The sequence below is a fragment of the Vitis vinifera genome, chromosome 1, assembly GCF_030704535.1.
Source record: "Vitis vinifera cultivar Pinot Noir 40024 chromosome 1, ASM3070453v1".
Lineage (NCBI taxonomy): Eukaryota > Viridiplantae > Streptophyta > Magnoliopsida > Vitales > Vitaceae > Vitis > Vitis vinifera.
Genome location: NC_081805.1, coordinates 10,927,329 through 10,945,612, shown reverse-complemented (window position 1 = coordinate 10,945,612; position 18,284 = coordinate 10,927,329). Strand labels below are relative to the sequence as shown.

The following is an 18,284-nucleotide window of genomic DNA, read 5'->3' as shown; positions in this document are numbered from 1 at the left end:
AATGAAGGAAGGAAGGAGGGGGGTTGGGTTTGGGTTAGGGGTTTTTTTTTTGCAAATGTGTTTGGGCAAGCATGTTTGGTTGCCAAGAAAATGTGGTGAAAGAAAACGAAGAAAGGAAGAAGAAGAGTTGGGTTAGGATTTTTTCTGCATATGTGTTTGGTTGCCAAGAAAAATGTGGTGAAAGAAAACGAAGGAAGGAAGAAGGAGGGGTTCGATAAGGGTTCAGGGGATTTTTAAATGAAATGACCTTTTTTCCTTCACTTAAATAGGTCACATGGAAAGCACATGTGTCTTTCGCCCAATTAAGGTAGCATCGTCACTTCAAAAATGAACATTGCATGCAATTATAAAGTATGAAAAGTACATTACTCAATTTTAAACTCGATGGGGGCAATGTGCAAAACACGTTATAAGTTAGGAGGTAAAGTGTAATAAACCCTAGAAACAATTATGTATTTTGTTTTCTATTTAAGAATTGTACTTGCCTTTTTGGAAGGGGAAAAGTTAGAAATGAGAGAAATGTAGAATTTCAACTTCTATTTCTAAATAGTATTTGAATATAACTTGAAGCTTTTTGCTTATATATTTATACTTAATATGCAACTTACTTTTTAAATTGGGATGTCATGCAATGCGAATAGTAATAAAATCTCATACGTATTTTGCTTTTAGCATAACATTTAGTTATTAGAATTAGCACAATGTATCTTGACATAATTCCTTCGAGATTTTATATATATATATTGTCAAGGATCCATATCAACATTTGAATCAATTTATGACAACATGATCACACAAGAGATAAGTTTTTTAAAAAAGATAGGTTCATTATCCAATGTTGTACTTGCCACATAGTTCAAATTAAAACCTAATAATCTTTTTGACTACACTCATCAATACAATCGAAAAGTTGCACACGTCCAATGTGACATGTTCCTTTGTAAAGCCATTGTTCACATCATCTTGTATAATATTTTATGCAATGAAAATTTGCTTGTAGAGAATTAAGAGCTAATGGTAGAAAAGATCTTCTCATTTGCAGTATTGTTCGTAAATAGCCCCACAAATGACAACTTGTTACTAATGACAATTGATATTAGAATTGTGAAACCCTATGATTATAGAGATATTGACAATGTAGTGTTTCTTAGAAATCTATAGTAGATAGCATTTTTTATTAAATTAGTCAATCTACCACAAAACATAGTGAAACGAATATATATTTATATTTTATTTTTAAAAAAATTGATGAAAACAATTTTTATTTGTTATGAAAAAAATTGTTCTATATTTTTTTTTATTTTTAAAAATTATTTTTAGAGAACAATTATCAAATAATAATAAAAAAATTTTAAAACAATTTTGTGCTTTTTAAAATATAAAACTGTTTTTATATCATATAATCAAATAGACTCTTGTATTCTTTGTTTTTTTTTTTAATCTTTAAATATTTATTTTATACCATCATGTATAAGATTTTTATGTTTTTTTAAATAATTTTAATAACCTTTTATTTTTATAAAAATTTTCATCGAAATTGAAATCTACTTGAATATTTTCACATTAGGTGGATGGAAATCCCCACGAAGAGGGACGCGCCATGGGTTATGGTTATGAAATTGCGCCGCCCGCTCTTTCCAGAATAATCATCTTGGAAGGATGAGCCGCAAGAGAGAGAAACCCTACCACTCTCGCCACGCTCTATCTTCTATCGCAAAACGACGTCGTCCTTCACTTCTCGAGTTACCTGACTCCGCCTCCCGCGATGCGCCCGCCACCAAGCACTCCTCCCCGGGGGCCGTGCTCGTTATCGGCCTCTCTCCAGAGTGTTCCGTCCTCGACCTGAAGTCCCGGTTCGAGATCTACGGCTGCATCTCCCGCATCCGCATCGACCGCGACGGAGTCGGCTACATCACCTTCCGCTCCAAGGACTCTGCCGACGCCGCCATCACCGCCTCTCAAGACCCTTCGTTCGGCATAACCATTGATTCCAAAAGAGTACTTTTTCAATTGCCTCTCCTCCCATTTTCTATTAGGGCTGTTTGGTCGCCTAGAAAGTGTAGTAAAAAATGAAAAAAAAAAAAAATTAAAATTTTGAGTTTCTTATCACTCCACTTTGCTATGTCTGAGAAAACATGAACTTTTGTTTCCTCAGCAACCAAACTGAGGGTTTCTTCCTCAACGTTGTTACTGAAACTAGGATTTGTTTCAGGTACAGGTATTATTGGCGAAAGATCCGAATTCAGCAGTAGGGTTTGGTTCAAACAAGGACAATGGGTCCTCATCGAAGCTTTTGCGGGCTGAGGTGCCTCTGAGCAGGCATGGAAGAAGTAATAAGCTTGTTTCAAGTAGTGCGAAGCCCAAGACAGATCCAATTGCAGGTTTAGATGTGGCTTTTAAAGGAAGAGAAATGGTTGCTTATGATGATATTCTGTAGCCTTCGAACCGGTGACTTTGGGGCGTTTGAGTTACAGTTCAGTTCCGTAGTCGAAGATGCCGAGTATGCCTTTGATTGCTGCTTTTAGTTTTCGTTAAATGTATGGATTGTGAAGCCGTGTACGGAATATTCGATAATTATATCAAGATCTATCATTGTAGTTCACATATGTAACACTTCAACCATTAGGATTCGTCTATGAAAATCTGGGTTAGCGACTGAACGCAGACGTGCATTTCTTTAACAGCCCCAAATCATTCCTCCTGGAACCCTAATTTTCATTTAGATTACTGGTTGTCCCCTTCATCAGAGGGTTCATGGGCTTCTTTCTTAGATGATATTTGATGTGTCACAAGTGAGAATTCGACTAAATTCATAGGATCCACTTCATGCACAAGCCTCAAATCAGCTGAATCTTCTTTGAGGATTTTGGCTTGTGTTCAATTGATTTTTGGAATGTTTCATTTCACTTTTCTAAGAATCCGTTTAAAAGTAATTTTAACCGTAGAAGTATTTATATTAATAAAAATCAAGTGTTTAACAAAATTTGAAAAATGTTTTTATAAAGCAGCAAAATTTGAAGAACAATTTTATAAAGATAAAAAATTTACTTTTAATGTGTTTTAGAAAAACATTTAATAAATTAGTTTTTTTCAAAAATGTTTCTGAAAATACACTTCTATAAAAAATATTGTTAAAGGCATTGTTCCCTTCGAATTTTTTGTCAGTTCTTTCGTGTGGAATCAAATCCACCTACAAATATAAAGGAGAGGTTATTCCACTTGTGCAGAGTGCACAACAAAAAGGCTAAATTTATGTCAAATGGAAGCATAAAATCCCCTCTTTTTAACATATGGGAATCGATTGAGTCCTATCGGATTCTGTATCCCTCGAATGGTTAAAAAATGAATTGTTAGATTCCTCCTATTAATGGAAGATTTAAATTAAATTTTGATAATTTAAAAATAGATAATACAAGTACTTTAGGATGAGTTATTGTATACTCTAATGGTACCATAGAAATGGTTGTCAGTAAATATATAGGTAATGCTTCTATGATTATTGTAGAATATATAGCTTTAAGATATGACACATTAGTCGTCAAGAACAATGGATTCTAAGACTTAGAGATTGAAGCTGATATGAAAATAGTTATAGATTATTATAATAAAAAGAATAATATTTCTAATTATATTATATTATTAATGGAGGATATTTGAAAGTTATCTCGGGATTTATATATTTATGATTATCATCATATTTATAGAGAAACAAATAAAATAGTAGACTATTTAGCTAAGAAATGTATTTATAATTTAGATTAAGAGAAATAAATAAAACATCAGACCGTTTAGCTAAAAAAAACATTCGTAATTTAGAATCAATTTTTTAGTAGTTAAATTTCCCTTACGATGTTAAAAAAGTTTAGTTTTAAAAATTATTGTGACTATTTTTCCATCATATTTGTAAGTGTTATTTAGTAGTTTTCTTTAATAAAAAATAAAAATAAATAAATAAAAAGAAAGAAAGAAAAAACGTATGAGAATGGGACATAATACCAACAGCATTAGATTAAAAGATGGGAATGGGACATAATACCAACACTAGTGGATTTTGAGTATCATAAATTTGTCATATAATGCCTTCAAGGATGGTATATAAATGATTAGGAAAACTATACATTCAAATACTAATTAAAACAAAAAAATATACCCTCATTTTAGATGGGTTGAATTGGAATTTTAACAGAGATCACAGCTACATTTGGAGTTGGGAGCATTAGCCCTAGTTATTGGATCAAACAATATTGAAGAATACCAGTGATGGAAGAAAACGAAAGAGACAAAGGAGGAGAAGTAGAAATATGGAGTTGGGGTGCAGGCACCGATGGGCAGCTAGGCACGACCAGGCTTGAAGATGAACACCTACCTCAACTCCTAGATCTCCCCCGTTTCTCCTCCGCCGGACCCATCTCTCTCCTTGCCTGCGGCGGCGCTCATGTTCTTGCCTTGACCACCGGTCTCTCTCTCTCTCCCTCTCCCTCTCCCTCTCCCTCTCTCGCCATCAATTTTGGGGCAATGTTTGTTTATATGCATATTTGCAGATGGAAAGGTGGTGACATGGGGAAGAGGCACATCTGGTCAACTGGGTCATGGGGACATGGTTAGCAGCTTGCAACCCAAGCATGTCAAGTTGTTGGAGAGCTTTGTTATGACTCATGTTTCTGCTGGATGGAGCCACTCTGGCTTTGTTTCAGGTTTTTTCTTTTTTCCTCTCTCATATTTCAACCCATTCCCCCAATGGCTTCAGCTGATCCCAACAACATTTCATGAAATTAGTCCCATTTTCGAACTTTAGTTGCCTTATTTGTTTATTCTCTTCAATTTCTCAAATGGCTTGGAAGTTGGGACTTGGATATTTTTGCAATGATAACAGAGTAGTTGGAGGAATCTTTTAAGTACTTCTCATTCTTTTTTCCAAATTTCTGGATGGATATGAATTTTCATAATTTTTATGATCTTTCTAATTGAAATTCCTTGTTGCATCGTCTATTTCTATTGTTTGGATGCATTAACTATAATTCTTCTTGCCCTCCCTGGCCTCCAACTTTGTTTTCCATGATCACTTATCACAATTTTCAGACACTGGGTGCTTGTTCACTTGCGGGGATGGTTCATTTGGCCAGCTTGGGCATGGTGATTGCAAGTCACATTGCTCTCCAGTGAAAGTGTCATACTTTGATTCAAAGCATGTTGATCAGATAGCATGTGGTATGCGCCATTCACTAGTCTTGTTGAAAGGTAAATAAGTAACTAGTCACCTTTAAGTAATGTCCTTTGCATTGTTCTTAATGTAAAATTGCTCATTGGTGGATGTCTATATCACTGAATTTGCTAAATTGGTTTGATTCTCATCTCGTCCATATGGTTCATTATATCATCGTCATGTATAGACATCATAGCTCGTTTAACTTCTTACATAACTCTATGAACAAGGTAAATCAAATAGAACTTCTTATGGAGGTTACAGAGTGCAAAATAATTGCTGTTAAACCTGAAGCCACTCAATCTCAAGATGACTTGAAAACCTATTTTACTTGTCAGACCTGCTAATCCTGCAACACGATCATTCAACCTAGAACAGGAATTAGATTTTTTACATGGAACAAATGCCACCATGGTTGGATTGGTGGCTGCTCCCCTTAATCTTAAATGGGAATTATTTCCTAATGCTGAAATCCTGCTTCAAAGGGAGTAGTGGGGATACAGTATAAAATTTAAAATACAAATGTTAGAAAAGGACGAAACACTAATTGATCTCAGTTGAATAGTTGTATTAGTGGTGGCAAAGATTTTTTGGAAATTGTATGATATCTTGCTTTCTTTCTTACTCCCTTGGGTATTGCACATATCTGAATGAAAAGCTTTCTCTGGTCAAGTATTAACAATTGGGATCAATCAGGCACAGGTCTTTCAGGAGATCAAGTATATGGGTTTGGGTCTGGAAAGCGTGGTCAACTGGGTGTTTCCATGGATAATACCAGATCAATAAGTGTACCTCAGGCTACTGTTGGGCTTGAAGGTGTTGAAATCATTAGTATTGATGCCAATGGGGATCATAGTGCAGCATTATCTGGTAAGCAACTCAAACTGTAGGCCATGTGATTTAACCACAGAAACAAGCATTTATTTGTAGCATCAACACTGTGGATCTGAATTCTATCATCTGTAATTCTCATTTCTTTTTGTCTGTTAATACAGAATGCCACATACAAACAGATCATGAAAAACTTTTGAATAGGGCATGAAATCTGCTAAAGTTTTAGGGACACTAATGATCTGATACAATTTAGCATTAGTTCCAGGGGTTGTTAATATTGTCTACCTCATTAATTCTTCATCTCTACTATTGTTGTATCTGGTGCCTCCACAAAAGCTAATGGGCATTTGTACACCTGGGGAAGAGGATTTGGTAGCACTTCAGATGTTCACTGCCCTCGGTGTCTTCCTTCATCTTTGTGCTTCACCCAAGTTGCTCTTGGATGGAATCACATGTTAGTATTAACAGGTGTGGACCTGCATTGTCCATTTTAATTTCTCTTTGATTCTTCTCTCTCAAAGTAAGAACATGATGCATGACTTGGTAACTAACAGTCTAGGATATCTTAAACAGGTGGAGGGGAAGTGTTTATGCTTGGTGGCAACCGCCATGGAGTCCTTGGTGATCCTCAAAAAGGAAGCCAGGTGAAGCATTTATCTGGTAATGCAGTTAAGATAATTTGGATCTAACAGATGTCATGAATTAAATTCTGAAAAATGCATTTCTCCTTGGGTTTTATAAAGTGATTGTTATAACAACATTATGTTTGAACTTCATCCCACACCCAAAAAAATAAAAGAAAACAAGAACTAAGCAAACTAGGGAAGATGGTGCATGAAGATTAAAACAACCATTTGATGCTCTATATTAGGTGTATTGTCTAAAGTAAAGAATTCATGTTAACAATCAACCAATTATTTTAAAAGAATAAAGAACTTAAATGAAATAATTTTTTTTCGTTGATTACTTGTCAAGTGATTGAGGTGTTTCTTCATGGTCCAGAAGAATCAAGAGAAGAAAATCTGGAGAAAGTACAGGGTCTTGATGGATTAAATGTTGTGCAGATTGCGGCTGGAGCTGAGCACTCAGCCCTAGTAACAGGCAATATTTTGTTTAATTTAATATTCACTCCATTCGTTTTTATTGTTTGTCATGCATGTTAACTTCTTTTCCTTTCGGTATCACTATGACTGCAGAGAACAGGGTGATAAAGACATGGGGTTGGGGTGAACACGGTCAGCTTGGCTTAGGAAATACATATGATCAAATTAGCCCCCAGGCAGTACGTCTAGGCCACAGGCTTCCAGGCCAGCATACCATGATCAAAGTATATTGTGGAAGTGGGTTTACATTTGCCATAAAAGCAGTTATCCCATCTCAGACCTGAAGTCATCCACATTCACAATCTTGTTCATTCAGCAGCCTGAGTAGCAGGTATGACATAAATTGAACCATTCTCAGTTCTAGCATTGGTGTTCTCAAAGGCAAAATAAAGTCATCCACCCTTCAGTCGGCTTGCAAGTTTGGCATGGCTGTTATACTTGTTTCCCTTCGGTTGCCAGTTGCATCACACAATGTACATACATTGATGGGAGAACTCTAATAATTATAATCACTTGTATTCTACTGGCCAAGTGTTTCCATGATATTATCATAGAAATTATTTTTCTCTTATTTCTTTTAGAAAGACGTTTTCCCTTTATCCAAGTCTCATCCATTGAACAGACTGTTGTTTACCTTTAGGAGTTAAACTCCAATACATAACAAGAAAGCTCACCTTGAATATCCAAAAAAATGGTAAAAAGAACATGTGAATCAGATGACGACGTTGGATACAAAACTGGGCTAAAATTTGAAGGAAAAGAAAGACAACCAAAACTAGCTGTTGAAGGGGAAATAATAGTGATATAAAAAGAAACCCTGTGTTACATGCCCCTTTGTGCAGTCTTATGTAATAATAAGAAGGTTGTTCTCGTATCCATCACTGTGAACAAGTGGGCGAAGGGGATCAATCCTCCATACACCGTCGACAATGAACTTGATCTGTAACATATTTTAGGATGGTTGAAAATTGTCATTCTTCAGAAAGCACAGCCTATGATATAGAATCATCACTAAATCTGCAAAGAACTTCACCTCATATCTACCCGGATACAATCTGAGGCACAATGAAAAAATCCCTGTACTTGACCTCTCCATCCTTCTCTGCAAACATCGCCATAAGTTAAAATTCATACCAAAGTTGAGCAACCTGATAATACCATATCAAGAATTATTTTTCCTATGGCCAAGTGAAAAATGTTTTAGAGTGGGCTGAATGTAGATGGAATGATATTCCAGACATGCAAAATTTCAGCATGTCTGCTAGTAAAGAACCAAGTAGAATTCATGGAAGAGAAATAAATCATTAATGCAAGTTAGAAAAATGCCATTCTTCAGCAGAGGATCATGCTCACTGATCTAAAGTGCAGTTTGGCATTTAGTGAACAAACAAAACAGTGATGGCCCCAGATTTTGAAGATAGGGATTGCTCATACATATGATGTTTACCCAATGAAAGCTCCATCAAATCCATAATGGAAGAGAACCAAATGCTCTCCTTCTCATGCATTACAGACATCCAAATCTCATTGCAGGCATAGTTTTTAATGATCCAGATGTGGTTTTAAAAGGGTGTGAGGAGCACTTAGGGCATAAGGTGCAACAAAAAACATACACTTGAGCAAAGTGAAATACAATTTAGGATGCATATTAATTTTATAAAATATGATCCAAAATCCAATCCATGCAACAAAAGGTTTAAGATTCCAAACATTTAAAACAAGCATTTAACAAAAAAAAGGTAACTAAATTATATAAATTTCAATACAGTTAGAAATTTTAAAAATAAAAGGTTTAAAAAAGGAAAAATAGAGTAGACACACCTCTATAACTAGGGCATCATTGAACCTAGGGCCTAGGTGCACTTTAAGCACATCCTGAATGACTAATATCCAGATTAAAACCTTCCTTCAACAAATCAACATATCAATACATGTATTACCGCTCTAGGAATTGGACTCGACACACATATTTAATGCATACTCCAGCCAGCTTATTGGTCAGTATACACAACACAAATTGGGATGAAATTTTGAATGGCACAGCACTACATGTTTTGGGATGATTCTGAACCTGAAGAAATCTGGTAGCTAAATTCCTAAATATATATATTTTGAGCATAACATATTCACCTTACTTGTCATTAATGCAGTTTATATATCACAGGTGCTCTTCTGTTTATCAATCAAATCTAGTGACTTAAAGATTATCAAAGATCACACTAGTTTTATCACAAGGCTGATTTCTCATATTGGCAATTTGGCATTCAAGAGTTTGTAGTTGAAATCACTTCTAATTGTGTGCATTTTCATTGATGTCCAAAGTAGATAGTTTTTCTTGCTTTTGATTAGAGTTACATAGTGATTGAGTTTGGGTGAAGGATTCCTCATCCTTCTTGGTATTTACTTATTTCATAGTAATAAAATGTTGGTTTTTCATTATAAAGTTTAAAAAATAAAAGAGCAGTTGACCTTTTGACTGCTTATACAACTGGGGGAATCACAAATTTTACAGCCTCTCTTCCTAATAAAAGAGAACTACAATATTTTTCTTTTTCCTTGGATGGCAAACAATATGCCTATCATCTATGCTAGAGAGTAAAGAGATTTATGAGAATCAAAGGCAAATGAAACCCGAGTATACTACATTCCTTGGAAGCATTGAGGTAAGAAGACAAGTGAGCAACCATTAGAAACAAACTACAATTTCAGGTGATTCAGAGTCCAGAATATCATGTACCCCCTCAATTTTGGACACCAAAGAACCATTTAAAGTTTCTAAATACACCTATTGAGCAATTAATAATTTTTTAACCAAATTACTCTAGCAAGAGGGGGAAATTCACATTTTCTAACTTGACATTCAGTATGGCAAGTTGCTGAACCCCAGAGAAATCAGAGCACATTTTCATATGTAATATGTTTAAGTGGTAAGTGGGTTATGAGTTCCCAGATAGTTATGATAAGATGTTTCAATTACTCTTAGCATTTGTTTTTTTTTTTTTGATAAATGAGCACAAATATATTAAAGGGCGAAAAGCCACAAAGCATACAGGTAGTATACACAGCAGCCTAGAAGCAAAAACACAAAAACAAAACACTCACCACCCCTTAAGAAACAGCAAGCCATTCCAAAAAACCTAAAAGCGAAGAGGACTCCTCTCCCATATACACCCTAGCCCAACTCCACAAATTACAAACAAAGTAATTTTTTTCTTAGCATTTGTTAGTGAATTTCAATTTTATTTTATTTTATTTTTTTGAGTTTCCAGCAGTCACAGTCTACAAAAATCAGCTCCATAGAGCTTGATTGCAACTACTAGGTCCTGGCTAAGTTAAAACTTTGTCCATGGACTCACAACATCAAAACCATTCAGGTCCTCTTCCTTGCAGCACTTTGAACTTGAACCTGATCTTTGTCCACACTTTTCCACAGATGTTCTTCATTGTGCAGCCAAACCATCCTAGTTAACAGCTTTATTATCAGACTACAGAAGTAGGCTTTTACTTTATCATTAAATACTATGAGTAGCTACATTGAAAGGAATTTGATGTTTCAAGGGAACCACAAGGAAGAAGGATGAGTTTTCTCACACTAGTCCTAATGCATCTTGGTAATGCCAAACTAACCTTTGAGAACAAAACTGTAATTTCACCACATAATTGAGTAACCGCTTGGTTGCACTTTAGTTACAGATGATATCAAGAAGTACAAAGGAAATCCACTAATATCAGTTTAATTAACCAAACATTTAAAGATTAAGCCAAACCTGGGTGGTCCAACCATCAAAAGATCCTGCCAAAAGAACCTCAGAAGCTGAATTAGGCCAAACTATGCAAGAAGAACGAAGAAGTTGTAGAGTGCTATGAGCATCACCAATCCTCTTCTGCTTCTCTTCCACCAGCTTTTGTGCATCACTGTTGAAGGTATGAATGGGACACCGTCAATGTTAGAGCAGGTTCAAGGTAGACACCATTGAAGGAATTAAAATGATGCATACATTATGGCTAGGGCCATCTTTCCTTCTACTACTGCCAACTTTGCTCGTAATGACCGCAAAATGTCCTGGGAATTCATGATCTCATTTTCCTGGAACTCCAAAGCATCAGAAAGCTTCTGCAAATCATCAGAGGAACTTGTATTTCCCTAGAGAAAAAAATGAATTCCAGGATTATTAGTTATTAGCAAAAACTTAAACAAGTTTTTGATGAACAGTACAAGAAGGAAAAGTCCCCAGAAAAAAAGAAATGAATAAACAGGTCAAACTCTTCTTAGATTGAGAAGAAGCCAATATATTTGAAAATTTAAAGCATTATCTCCTATCTTGCAAAAATAAAAACTTTCCCTATCTGCAGGTACTCCTATACTGTTTCATGCCTCTGTCATAATTAGACTCACATAGCAAGACAACTCACCTGATGAATTCATGACCAAATTGATAAATTAATAACAGAATCATAAACCTGATTGCTTTTTATCATTCTAAGTTTATATGCTTGCACACAAGAACAAAGATGGTCAACCAAAAATATTGGAAAGGAAAAAGTCAGCCCAAGTCTATTCATTTCAGCAAGAAGGAAATTGAGGTTCTGGTTTTTTATCAATTTTCTCCTCTAAAATGTAAATTTAAAAGTACAAAAGGAAAATATATAAGCCATAGTGCATAGCCATACTGTCAACTCAAATCTACATACATGGACACAATATGTACTACTGTTTCAATACACCATTAGAGAGGGAAAATAATAGAAAAACAAATTGAGAATTTTAGGTTTTACACCATAATAAAGAGGAAAAATAAATCCAAAAAATAGATAGGGGGTTTTAGGTTCTGTATTAGAATCGATCATCTAGTAGAGTCGGATTTGCTTTTGTTACATCAGAGTAAGAAATGGTATTTTGGAACTTTTTCTGATTAGCATGTTTGATATTTCCTTTTTTTGATAAGTAAAGGAGCATGTTTGATATTTCTTATTCATGTTCATTTATAGAAAGGATAATATTGCCCTACCAGTGGAACAATTCCGTCACTGGTGGATTTCAATGCCCTAAGTATAGAGGAAAGCTCCAACTCCATATCTTGAAGGCGACTTTGTATCTCACTGTGGTTGACTTCTTTACCATGAGAGTTCAATTCTTTTGAAATATCATGCCCCTCTGATATTGCAAGTATTTCATCTTTTGAAATATCAATCACCTCTTCCATTCTAGCCTCGTTGCAAGCAATTTCAGCAGCTGCACATTTCAACAAAGAGAGGTTTGTTTGTTGGTCAATCACTTCATCCAAAATGCTTCAATTTTATATATTTTTAACTAGGATAAGCACCACCTTCAACATCCATTACTGAAAATCCTGCCCTGTAAACACCCCAGGTTCTCCACATTTCAGACTTAAGTGAGTTGCCTAAACCATCAAGGTCTGAAAAAGATCTCATCTGACTATATTTCCCCCCTGAATCTTTGATTATGCCTTTGTTGTGAATGGATGATGTCTGTCTGCTGATTTTTCCAAGGCCAGAGCTGTCTTTTGCAGTGTAAGAAACACCACATGTTATGTTTTAGAATGTCCAAATAAAAACAAACCAAACTGAACCTTCAGTGAGTAAAATGACAATTAATAACCAAAATAGATATCACAACGGTGACTCCCACTCAATGCATCATCATACTAAAAATATTCTCTCTTTGAAAGGAGCACAAAACTCATTAGAATGTTCATCCAAGAAAAAAACCACATCAGCATTAATGTTATTAGATTAAGCTGAAAATTAGAATTTCATATTCTCGAGCATAATAAACAACACATGGACCCAACATTCAGATATTTCAAAAACCTAACACCCAGTTTCATGACAGTTCTTACTGTCTTTTAAAATGCTTATAAGCAAAAATTGACAAGAAAGCACAATACTAAATTAACAATGCTTTTGAGTCATGTTGATCACAGAAAATCAAAGCCTAGGGAAAAATATTAAACTGATTCAAAATTAAGAAAACCAACCTACCCGCATTTGTTGAATTTCCAGAATGCCAATCATCTCCATTGTTGTTCATTAAGATGCTCCCATTTCCTTTCTCTCTCATGCCGACACCAAAAGTCACATTTCTATGTGTCTCCAATCCTTTCAATATGCCCTCAATCCCTGTATTATCCTCAGCTGCTACTTCTCTAAGCAAACAGAATAGCCAAGTCAAATAAAAATGGGGTTGGATGAAAAGCATAGCTCCTACTTCTCTAAGCAAATAGAACAGCCAAGTAAAATTGAAATGGGGTAAGGTCACTATTCAAGAAAAATGACATCACACTTGCAACTGTTCCTCCCAAAAGAAAACATTAACAAGATTGTGTCTTTAGCTGCAACAGAAGTCAAGATTCAAGCAAGTGTACAAGCTCTCCGCAAATAGCTCCAAAATCCCCTTCTGGGGTTGTATTTCCAGTTGCAGATTTCTAAAAATAGCCACTAAAGAAAGAGAAAAAGAAAAAGAAAAAGAAAAAATTGGAGGGACTTAAAACAAAGAACATGAACAGGTGAACTGAAATAGAACCCTCACAGTGATCTACCAGATGAAGAAGCTGAATCCAAATCAGAAGAATCGGCCTCTAAAAGCCCCGAAACACGAATTTCATCTACCTCCAAATCATTGGCTTCACCACCGCCATCGCCACAGACCAAATCGCCATCATTTGCTTTCCGCATAATCAAATCCCAATCAGTAACATGGCGGCCATCATCATCATCATCATCATCAAGCACCCCTTCCTCAGCATCCAAATCCCAACCCAAGGATAACCACCCACCTTTCTCAACAATAGCCTCCACCAAATCCATCCTCCCACCATCAACCAACTCTTTCCTGGAGGGAAACGCCTCTGGTCTCTCAGATTTCTTCATGAACTCCAAAATCTCCTCCTCCAACCCCCAATCCCCTTCGCTCTCCCACTCTTGACACCGCCTCACAACCCCTCTCGCCAAAGACCCAATCCCCCTCGTCCCCGCCAATCTGAGCCGCCGAAACTGCTTTCTCTGTCTCACCTTTCCTGGGTCAATCAAGAAAACCAGGGACGGAAAGGTGGGGAAGAGATTCAAATCTCTTGAAACAAGGAAACGGCAAGAAGGTACAGTGAAGGAGAGCATGGCTCAGGCATTTCGTCCAACACTTGTGGTTCAAGAAACAAGGAGAGGCTCCTCCGAAAAGCTAAATGCAGTGGCTGAAAATGAAATAGCGTGAGAGCACAGGTTTTGCTAATAATGATGCGTGTATTTATGTGTATATATATATATATATACATATTAAAAATAAATGAAATCCAAATGCTATTATAAGCCCATAAAGCGTTGCAAGCCTGAGCGGGGAAAGTGTGAATGGATTTTTGTTGTAGCTGATTTGTGGGGCAAGTCTTGTCTTGTTTTGTTTTGTGTTGAGGTATATGAGGTTGGGACTTGAGAGTTGAGAATCTCCTCCTGTTTTTAATTTTCTTCTCCTAGAATATTTGATTCCTTTGAATTTAAGCAAGGAACCAATTCATTTTGTTCCTTCCTTCAATCCATTTTCCCAGAGTCTGTGAAGTGTTTCCAAGAAAGAAACAATATACAGAAAATGCTAAAAGGCAAATTATTATGTTTCCTGTTTGGCAAAAGGAAAAATATTTATTTAGTTGGGCTTTTGGAGATGGCGTTAGATTAAAAGTTAGTGGTTGACCTTGTTCGTGGAAGTGAGGCCCACGTGGCTTGTAATGGCAACTCAATCTAGTTGTTTTGGTCCCAGATTATGGGCACACCTCTCTCCTACGCTTTATTTCCGATGTTTTTAATTTTCATTCTTAGCCGACATACACTTCTTTATGATTATTTATAAGTCGGTAGAAAAATAAATATATAATAATAATAAAAAAAGAAAAAGAAATATAAAGGTGAATATTATCAGAACGTCAACTGAAGGAGTCAAACTTGTCTTATTATATTTGGACAACCGTCTTACCTATTTTAGGGGCTAATTGAACGATTCCTGTTTCATTCCCCTTCTAATTGAGTGTTGTTCCTCCTAGCACTCATCTGCTCACTGCCCACCGTATCCAATCATGGTCATCTCCATTCATGGTCCTCATATGATTTTTTTTTTTTTTAATATCATAATTTTAAAAAAATACATATTTCTTTTTAAAAATAAGATACAATAAACAATATGTTGAGATATTATGATATATTCTAGGAAAGTAGTTGCTATTGTTTAGGATTGTTTCCTAAATGTTGAGATATTATGATATATTCTAGGAGTTATTGTTTAGGATTGTTTCCTAAACTCACGGCATTGTTTAGGAATGTTTCCTAAACTCACGATTTTCCCTTAATTAGGTTTGCTTGATGTACTATATATTTACATGGATGAATATCGTTAAGCTTTGACCCTTTAATCACACTTTACATGGTATCAGAGCACTGACATGCACACACAATAAAACAATGGCCGGCGACGATGAACAACCACCATTGCCGCCACCTAAAAGGGAGATGAATTCACCTTTTTTTCTCGGCATAGGAGACCGACCAGGCGACTTCATCACTCCCACTCGCTCACGCGGCGACAATTACGATGATTGGGCTTCCGATATTCAGTTGGCATTGGAGGCACGCCGCAAGTTCGAATTTTTGGAAGGCACTATCACCGGACCACAACCTCCATATACCCAATCTGATTGGAACACCGTCAATGCAATGTTGGTTTCTTGGATTACAAACACAATCGATCCCGAGGTAAAGAGTACCCTATCTAAATTTCGTGATGCAAAACGCTTATGGGAGCATCTTAAGCAACGATATGCTATGGTTAATGGCCCAAGAATTCAACAGTTAAAGACTTCAATTGCTAAGTGTGAGCAATCAAAATCTATGTCTGTTACAACTTACTATGGCCAATTGAATGTATTATGGGAGGAATTATTTAAGCATGAACCGCTAATTTCTTGCACTTGTTGTTCGTCTTGTACTGCCGCATCATTGCACCAAGCAAGACGTGAACAAGGAAAATTACATGACTTCTTGATGGGACTCAACACTGATCTGTACGCTCAATTACGAACCAATATCCTTTCTCAAGATCCCTTGCCTTCGCTTGATCGAGCGTACCAACTGGTGATACAAGATGAGCGTGTGCGGCTCGCCAAGGCAGTCACAGAAGACAAGCCAGCAGAGGTCCTTGGCTTTGCTGTCCGTACAGGTGCTGGAAGAGGACGAGGAAAAACGGAGAGGCTTGTGTGTAGCCACTGCAAGAAGACGGGGCATGAGACTTCAACTTGCTGGTCCCTCGTTGCTTGTCCTCACTGTCACAAGCATGGCCATGACAAAAATAATTGTTATGAAATAGTGGGTTATCCTGAGGGGTGGTTGGATCAAAACAAGGCTGATGGGGGTGCTGGACGTAGTCGTCAGTAGGCTGGTCGTGGGGGTGGTTCAGCTCGTGCTAACGCGGCAAGTAGCACAATTGGAGCATCCTCTACTAAAAGTTCTACCGATCAACTCTTCACACCCGAACAATGGAAAGCTCTTGTGGGCTTAATTGGTAATGCTCAAGTTCCGGATGACAGGTTGAATGGTAAGTTTGACACGAAGTCATGGATCATTGACACCGGGGCAACTCATCACGTGAGCGGTGATTTATCTTGGTTATTTGATACTATAGCGTTGTTTGAGTGTCCGGTTGGCCTTCTTAATGGAGAATCTGTTGTTGCGACCCAATCCGGTTCCGTTCGTTTGTCGAATAACATCACTCTTAAAAACGTTCTTTATGTGTAGAACTCAATTGCAATTTACTTTCGGTTTCACAATTGACTGATGACTTACATTGTATTGTCCAATTTAACTCTTATATGTGTGCTATACAGTACCACACCAGGGAGCTGATTGGAACGGGAGTTAGGCGAGATGGACTTTACTACTTCGATGGAGCTGAAGGTGATTCGGTACAACATGTTTCTGTCCACAACGCAGCCTCCACTTTGGAGTTGTGGCACAAAAGGATGGGACATCCTTCAGAGAAAGTAGTGAAGTTACTTCCTCCAGTTAGCAATCTTAAGGGTAGTTTAAACAAAGCTTGTGAAATATGTTTTCGTGCTAAGCATCCTAGAGACAAATTTCCTTTAAGTGACAATAAGGCAACTAGAATTTTTGAGAAAATACATTGTGATTTGTGGGGCTCTTATAAACATGTCTCTTCTTGTGGAGCTCGTTATTTTTTAACTATTGTTGATGATTTCTCAAGAGCTGTGTGGATTTATTTGTTGGTCGATAAAACAGAAGTTTTTCAGATGTTTATGTCTTTTATTGCAATGGTAGATCAACAATTTTCTCAAATAGTGAAAGTTGTTCAAAGTGATAATGGTACGGAATTTAAATGCCTACTTGACTATTTTTCTGCAACTGGCATTTTATTCCAAACTTCTTGTGTGGGAACTCCGCAACAAAATGGGAGGGTTGAGAGAAAACACAAGCATATTTTAAATGTGGGGAGGGCATTACGCTTTCAAGCAAATTTGCCTATTTATTTTTGGGGCGAAAGTGTTCTTGCCGCTGCTCATTTAATAAACTGCACTCCCTCTCCTTTGTTACACAATAAAACACCATTTGAAATCCTATTTGGCACCCCTCCTTCATATGCGGCAATTCACACCTTTGGTTGTCTTAGTTTTGCTCATGATAAAAAATCCAAAGGTGACAAATTTGCAAGTAGAAGTAGAAAATGTGTGTTTTTGGGTTACCCGTTTGGAAAGAAGGGGTGGAAGTTGTTTGATTTGGACACCAAGGAATTATTTGTTTCTCGTGATGTCAAGTTTTTTGAGGATGTTTTTCCGTTTGGTAACCCGGGTGCTATGAATATTATTCCGGACAACATTGTGCCTACGGTAAATGTTGAAATTGATAGTGATTTTGCTGATTTTGTCGATGATGATGCTGATTTACCTAACCCACAAGCCCAAACACAAAATCCCAACCTCATCCAACTTGAACCCCAAGCCCACCAAGATCTTTCACCTGGGCCGGAAGTTGTTCCCACTGTTGGGTTTGATTCACTTGAGCTTGACAATACAAGCAATGGGCAGTCTGCTCCTATGGGAAAGGGAATGAGGGATAAATTTCCTTCGGTTCTATTA

General features: G+C 36.7%; 3 protein-coding genes across 5 annotated transcripts; 2 read left to right on the top strand and 1 right to left on the bottom strand.

The window, feature by feature from the left end:
• Positions 1 to 1,434: 1,434 nt before the first annotated feature.
• On the top strand, positions 1,435 to 2,660 carry LOC100853274 (uncharacterized protein At1g27050). The gene is made up of 2 exons (XM_003631236.4): positions 1,435 to 1,998; positions 2,213 to 2,660. The coding sequence occupies exons 1-2, from the start codon at positions 1,660 to 1,662 to the stop codon at positions 2,435 to 2,437; spliced, it is 564 nt and encodes a 187-aa protein (XP_003631284.1). The 5' UTR covers positions 1,435 to 1,659; the 3' UTR covers positions 2,438 to 2,660.
• A 1,405-nt stretch (positions 2,661 to 4,065) lies between these two features.
• On the top strand, positions 4,066 to 7,711 carry LOC100246710 (ultraviolet-B receptor UVR8). 2 transcript variants are annotated; one of them, XM_010654231.3, is made up of 8 exons: positions 4,066 to 4,456; positions 4,542 to 4,694; positions 5,080 to 5,238; positions 5,900 to 6,073; positions 6,374 to 6,505; positions 6,611 to 6,697; positions 7,040 to 7,138; positions 7,234 to 7,711. In XM_010654231.3, the coding sequence occupies exons 1-8, from the start codon at positions 4,261 to 4,263 to the stop codon at positions 7,422 to 7,424; spliced, it is 1,191 nt and encodes a 396-aa protein (XP_010652533.1). In that variant the 5' UTR covers positions 4,066 to 4,260; the 3' UTR covers positions 7,425 to 7,711. The 2 variants fall into 2 exon arrangements, with proteins under 2 accessions (XP_010652533.1, XP_010652539.1); XM_010654237.3 differs by having other exon boundaries at positions 4,150 to 4,456; positions 7,043 to 7,138.
• Positions 7,686 to 14,754, bottom strand: LOC100251843 (protein PTST homolog 2, chloroplastic). 2 transcript variants are annotated; one of them, XM_002269492.5, is made up of 8 exons: positions 13,691 to 14,754; positions 13,144 to 13,307; positions 12,468 to 12,662; positions 12,150 to 12,373; positions 11,139 to 11,284; positions 10,908 to 11,055; positions 8,174 to 8,242; positions 7,686 to 8,080 (listed from the first exon to the last, which is right to left on the bottom strand). In XM_002269492.5, exons 1-8 carry the CDS (start codon positions 14,272 to 14,274, stop codon positions 7,985 to 7,987), a joined length of 1,626 nt encoding a protein of 541 aa, XP_002269528.1. In that variant the 5' UTR covers positions 14,275 to 14,754; the 3' UTR covers positions 7,686 to 7,984. The 2 variants fall into 2 exon arrangements, with proteins under 2 accessions (XP_002269528.1, XP_010652524.1); XM_010654222.3 differs by lacking the exon at positions 12,468 to 12,662 and having other exon boundaries at positions 13,691 to 14,412.
• Between the last annotated feature and the right edge of the window lie 3,530 nt (positions 14,755 to 18,284).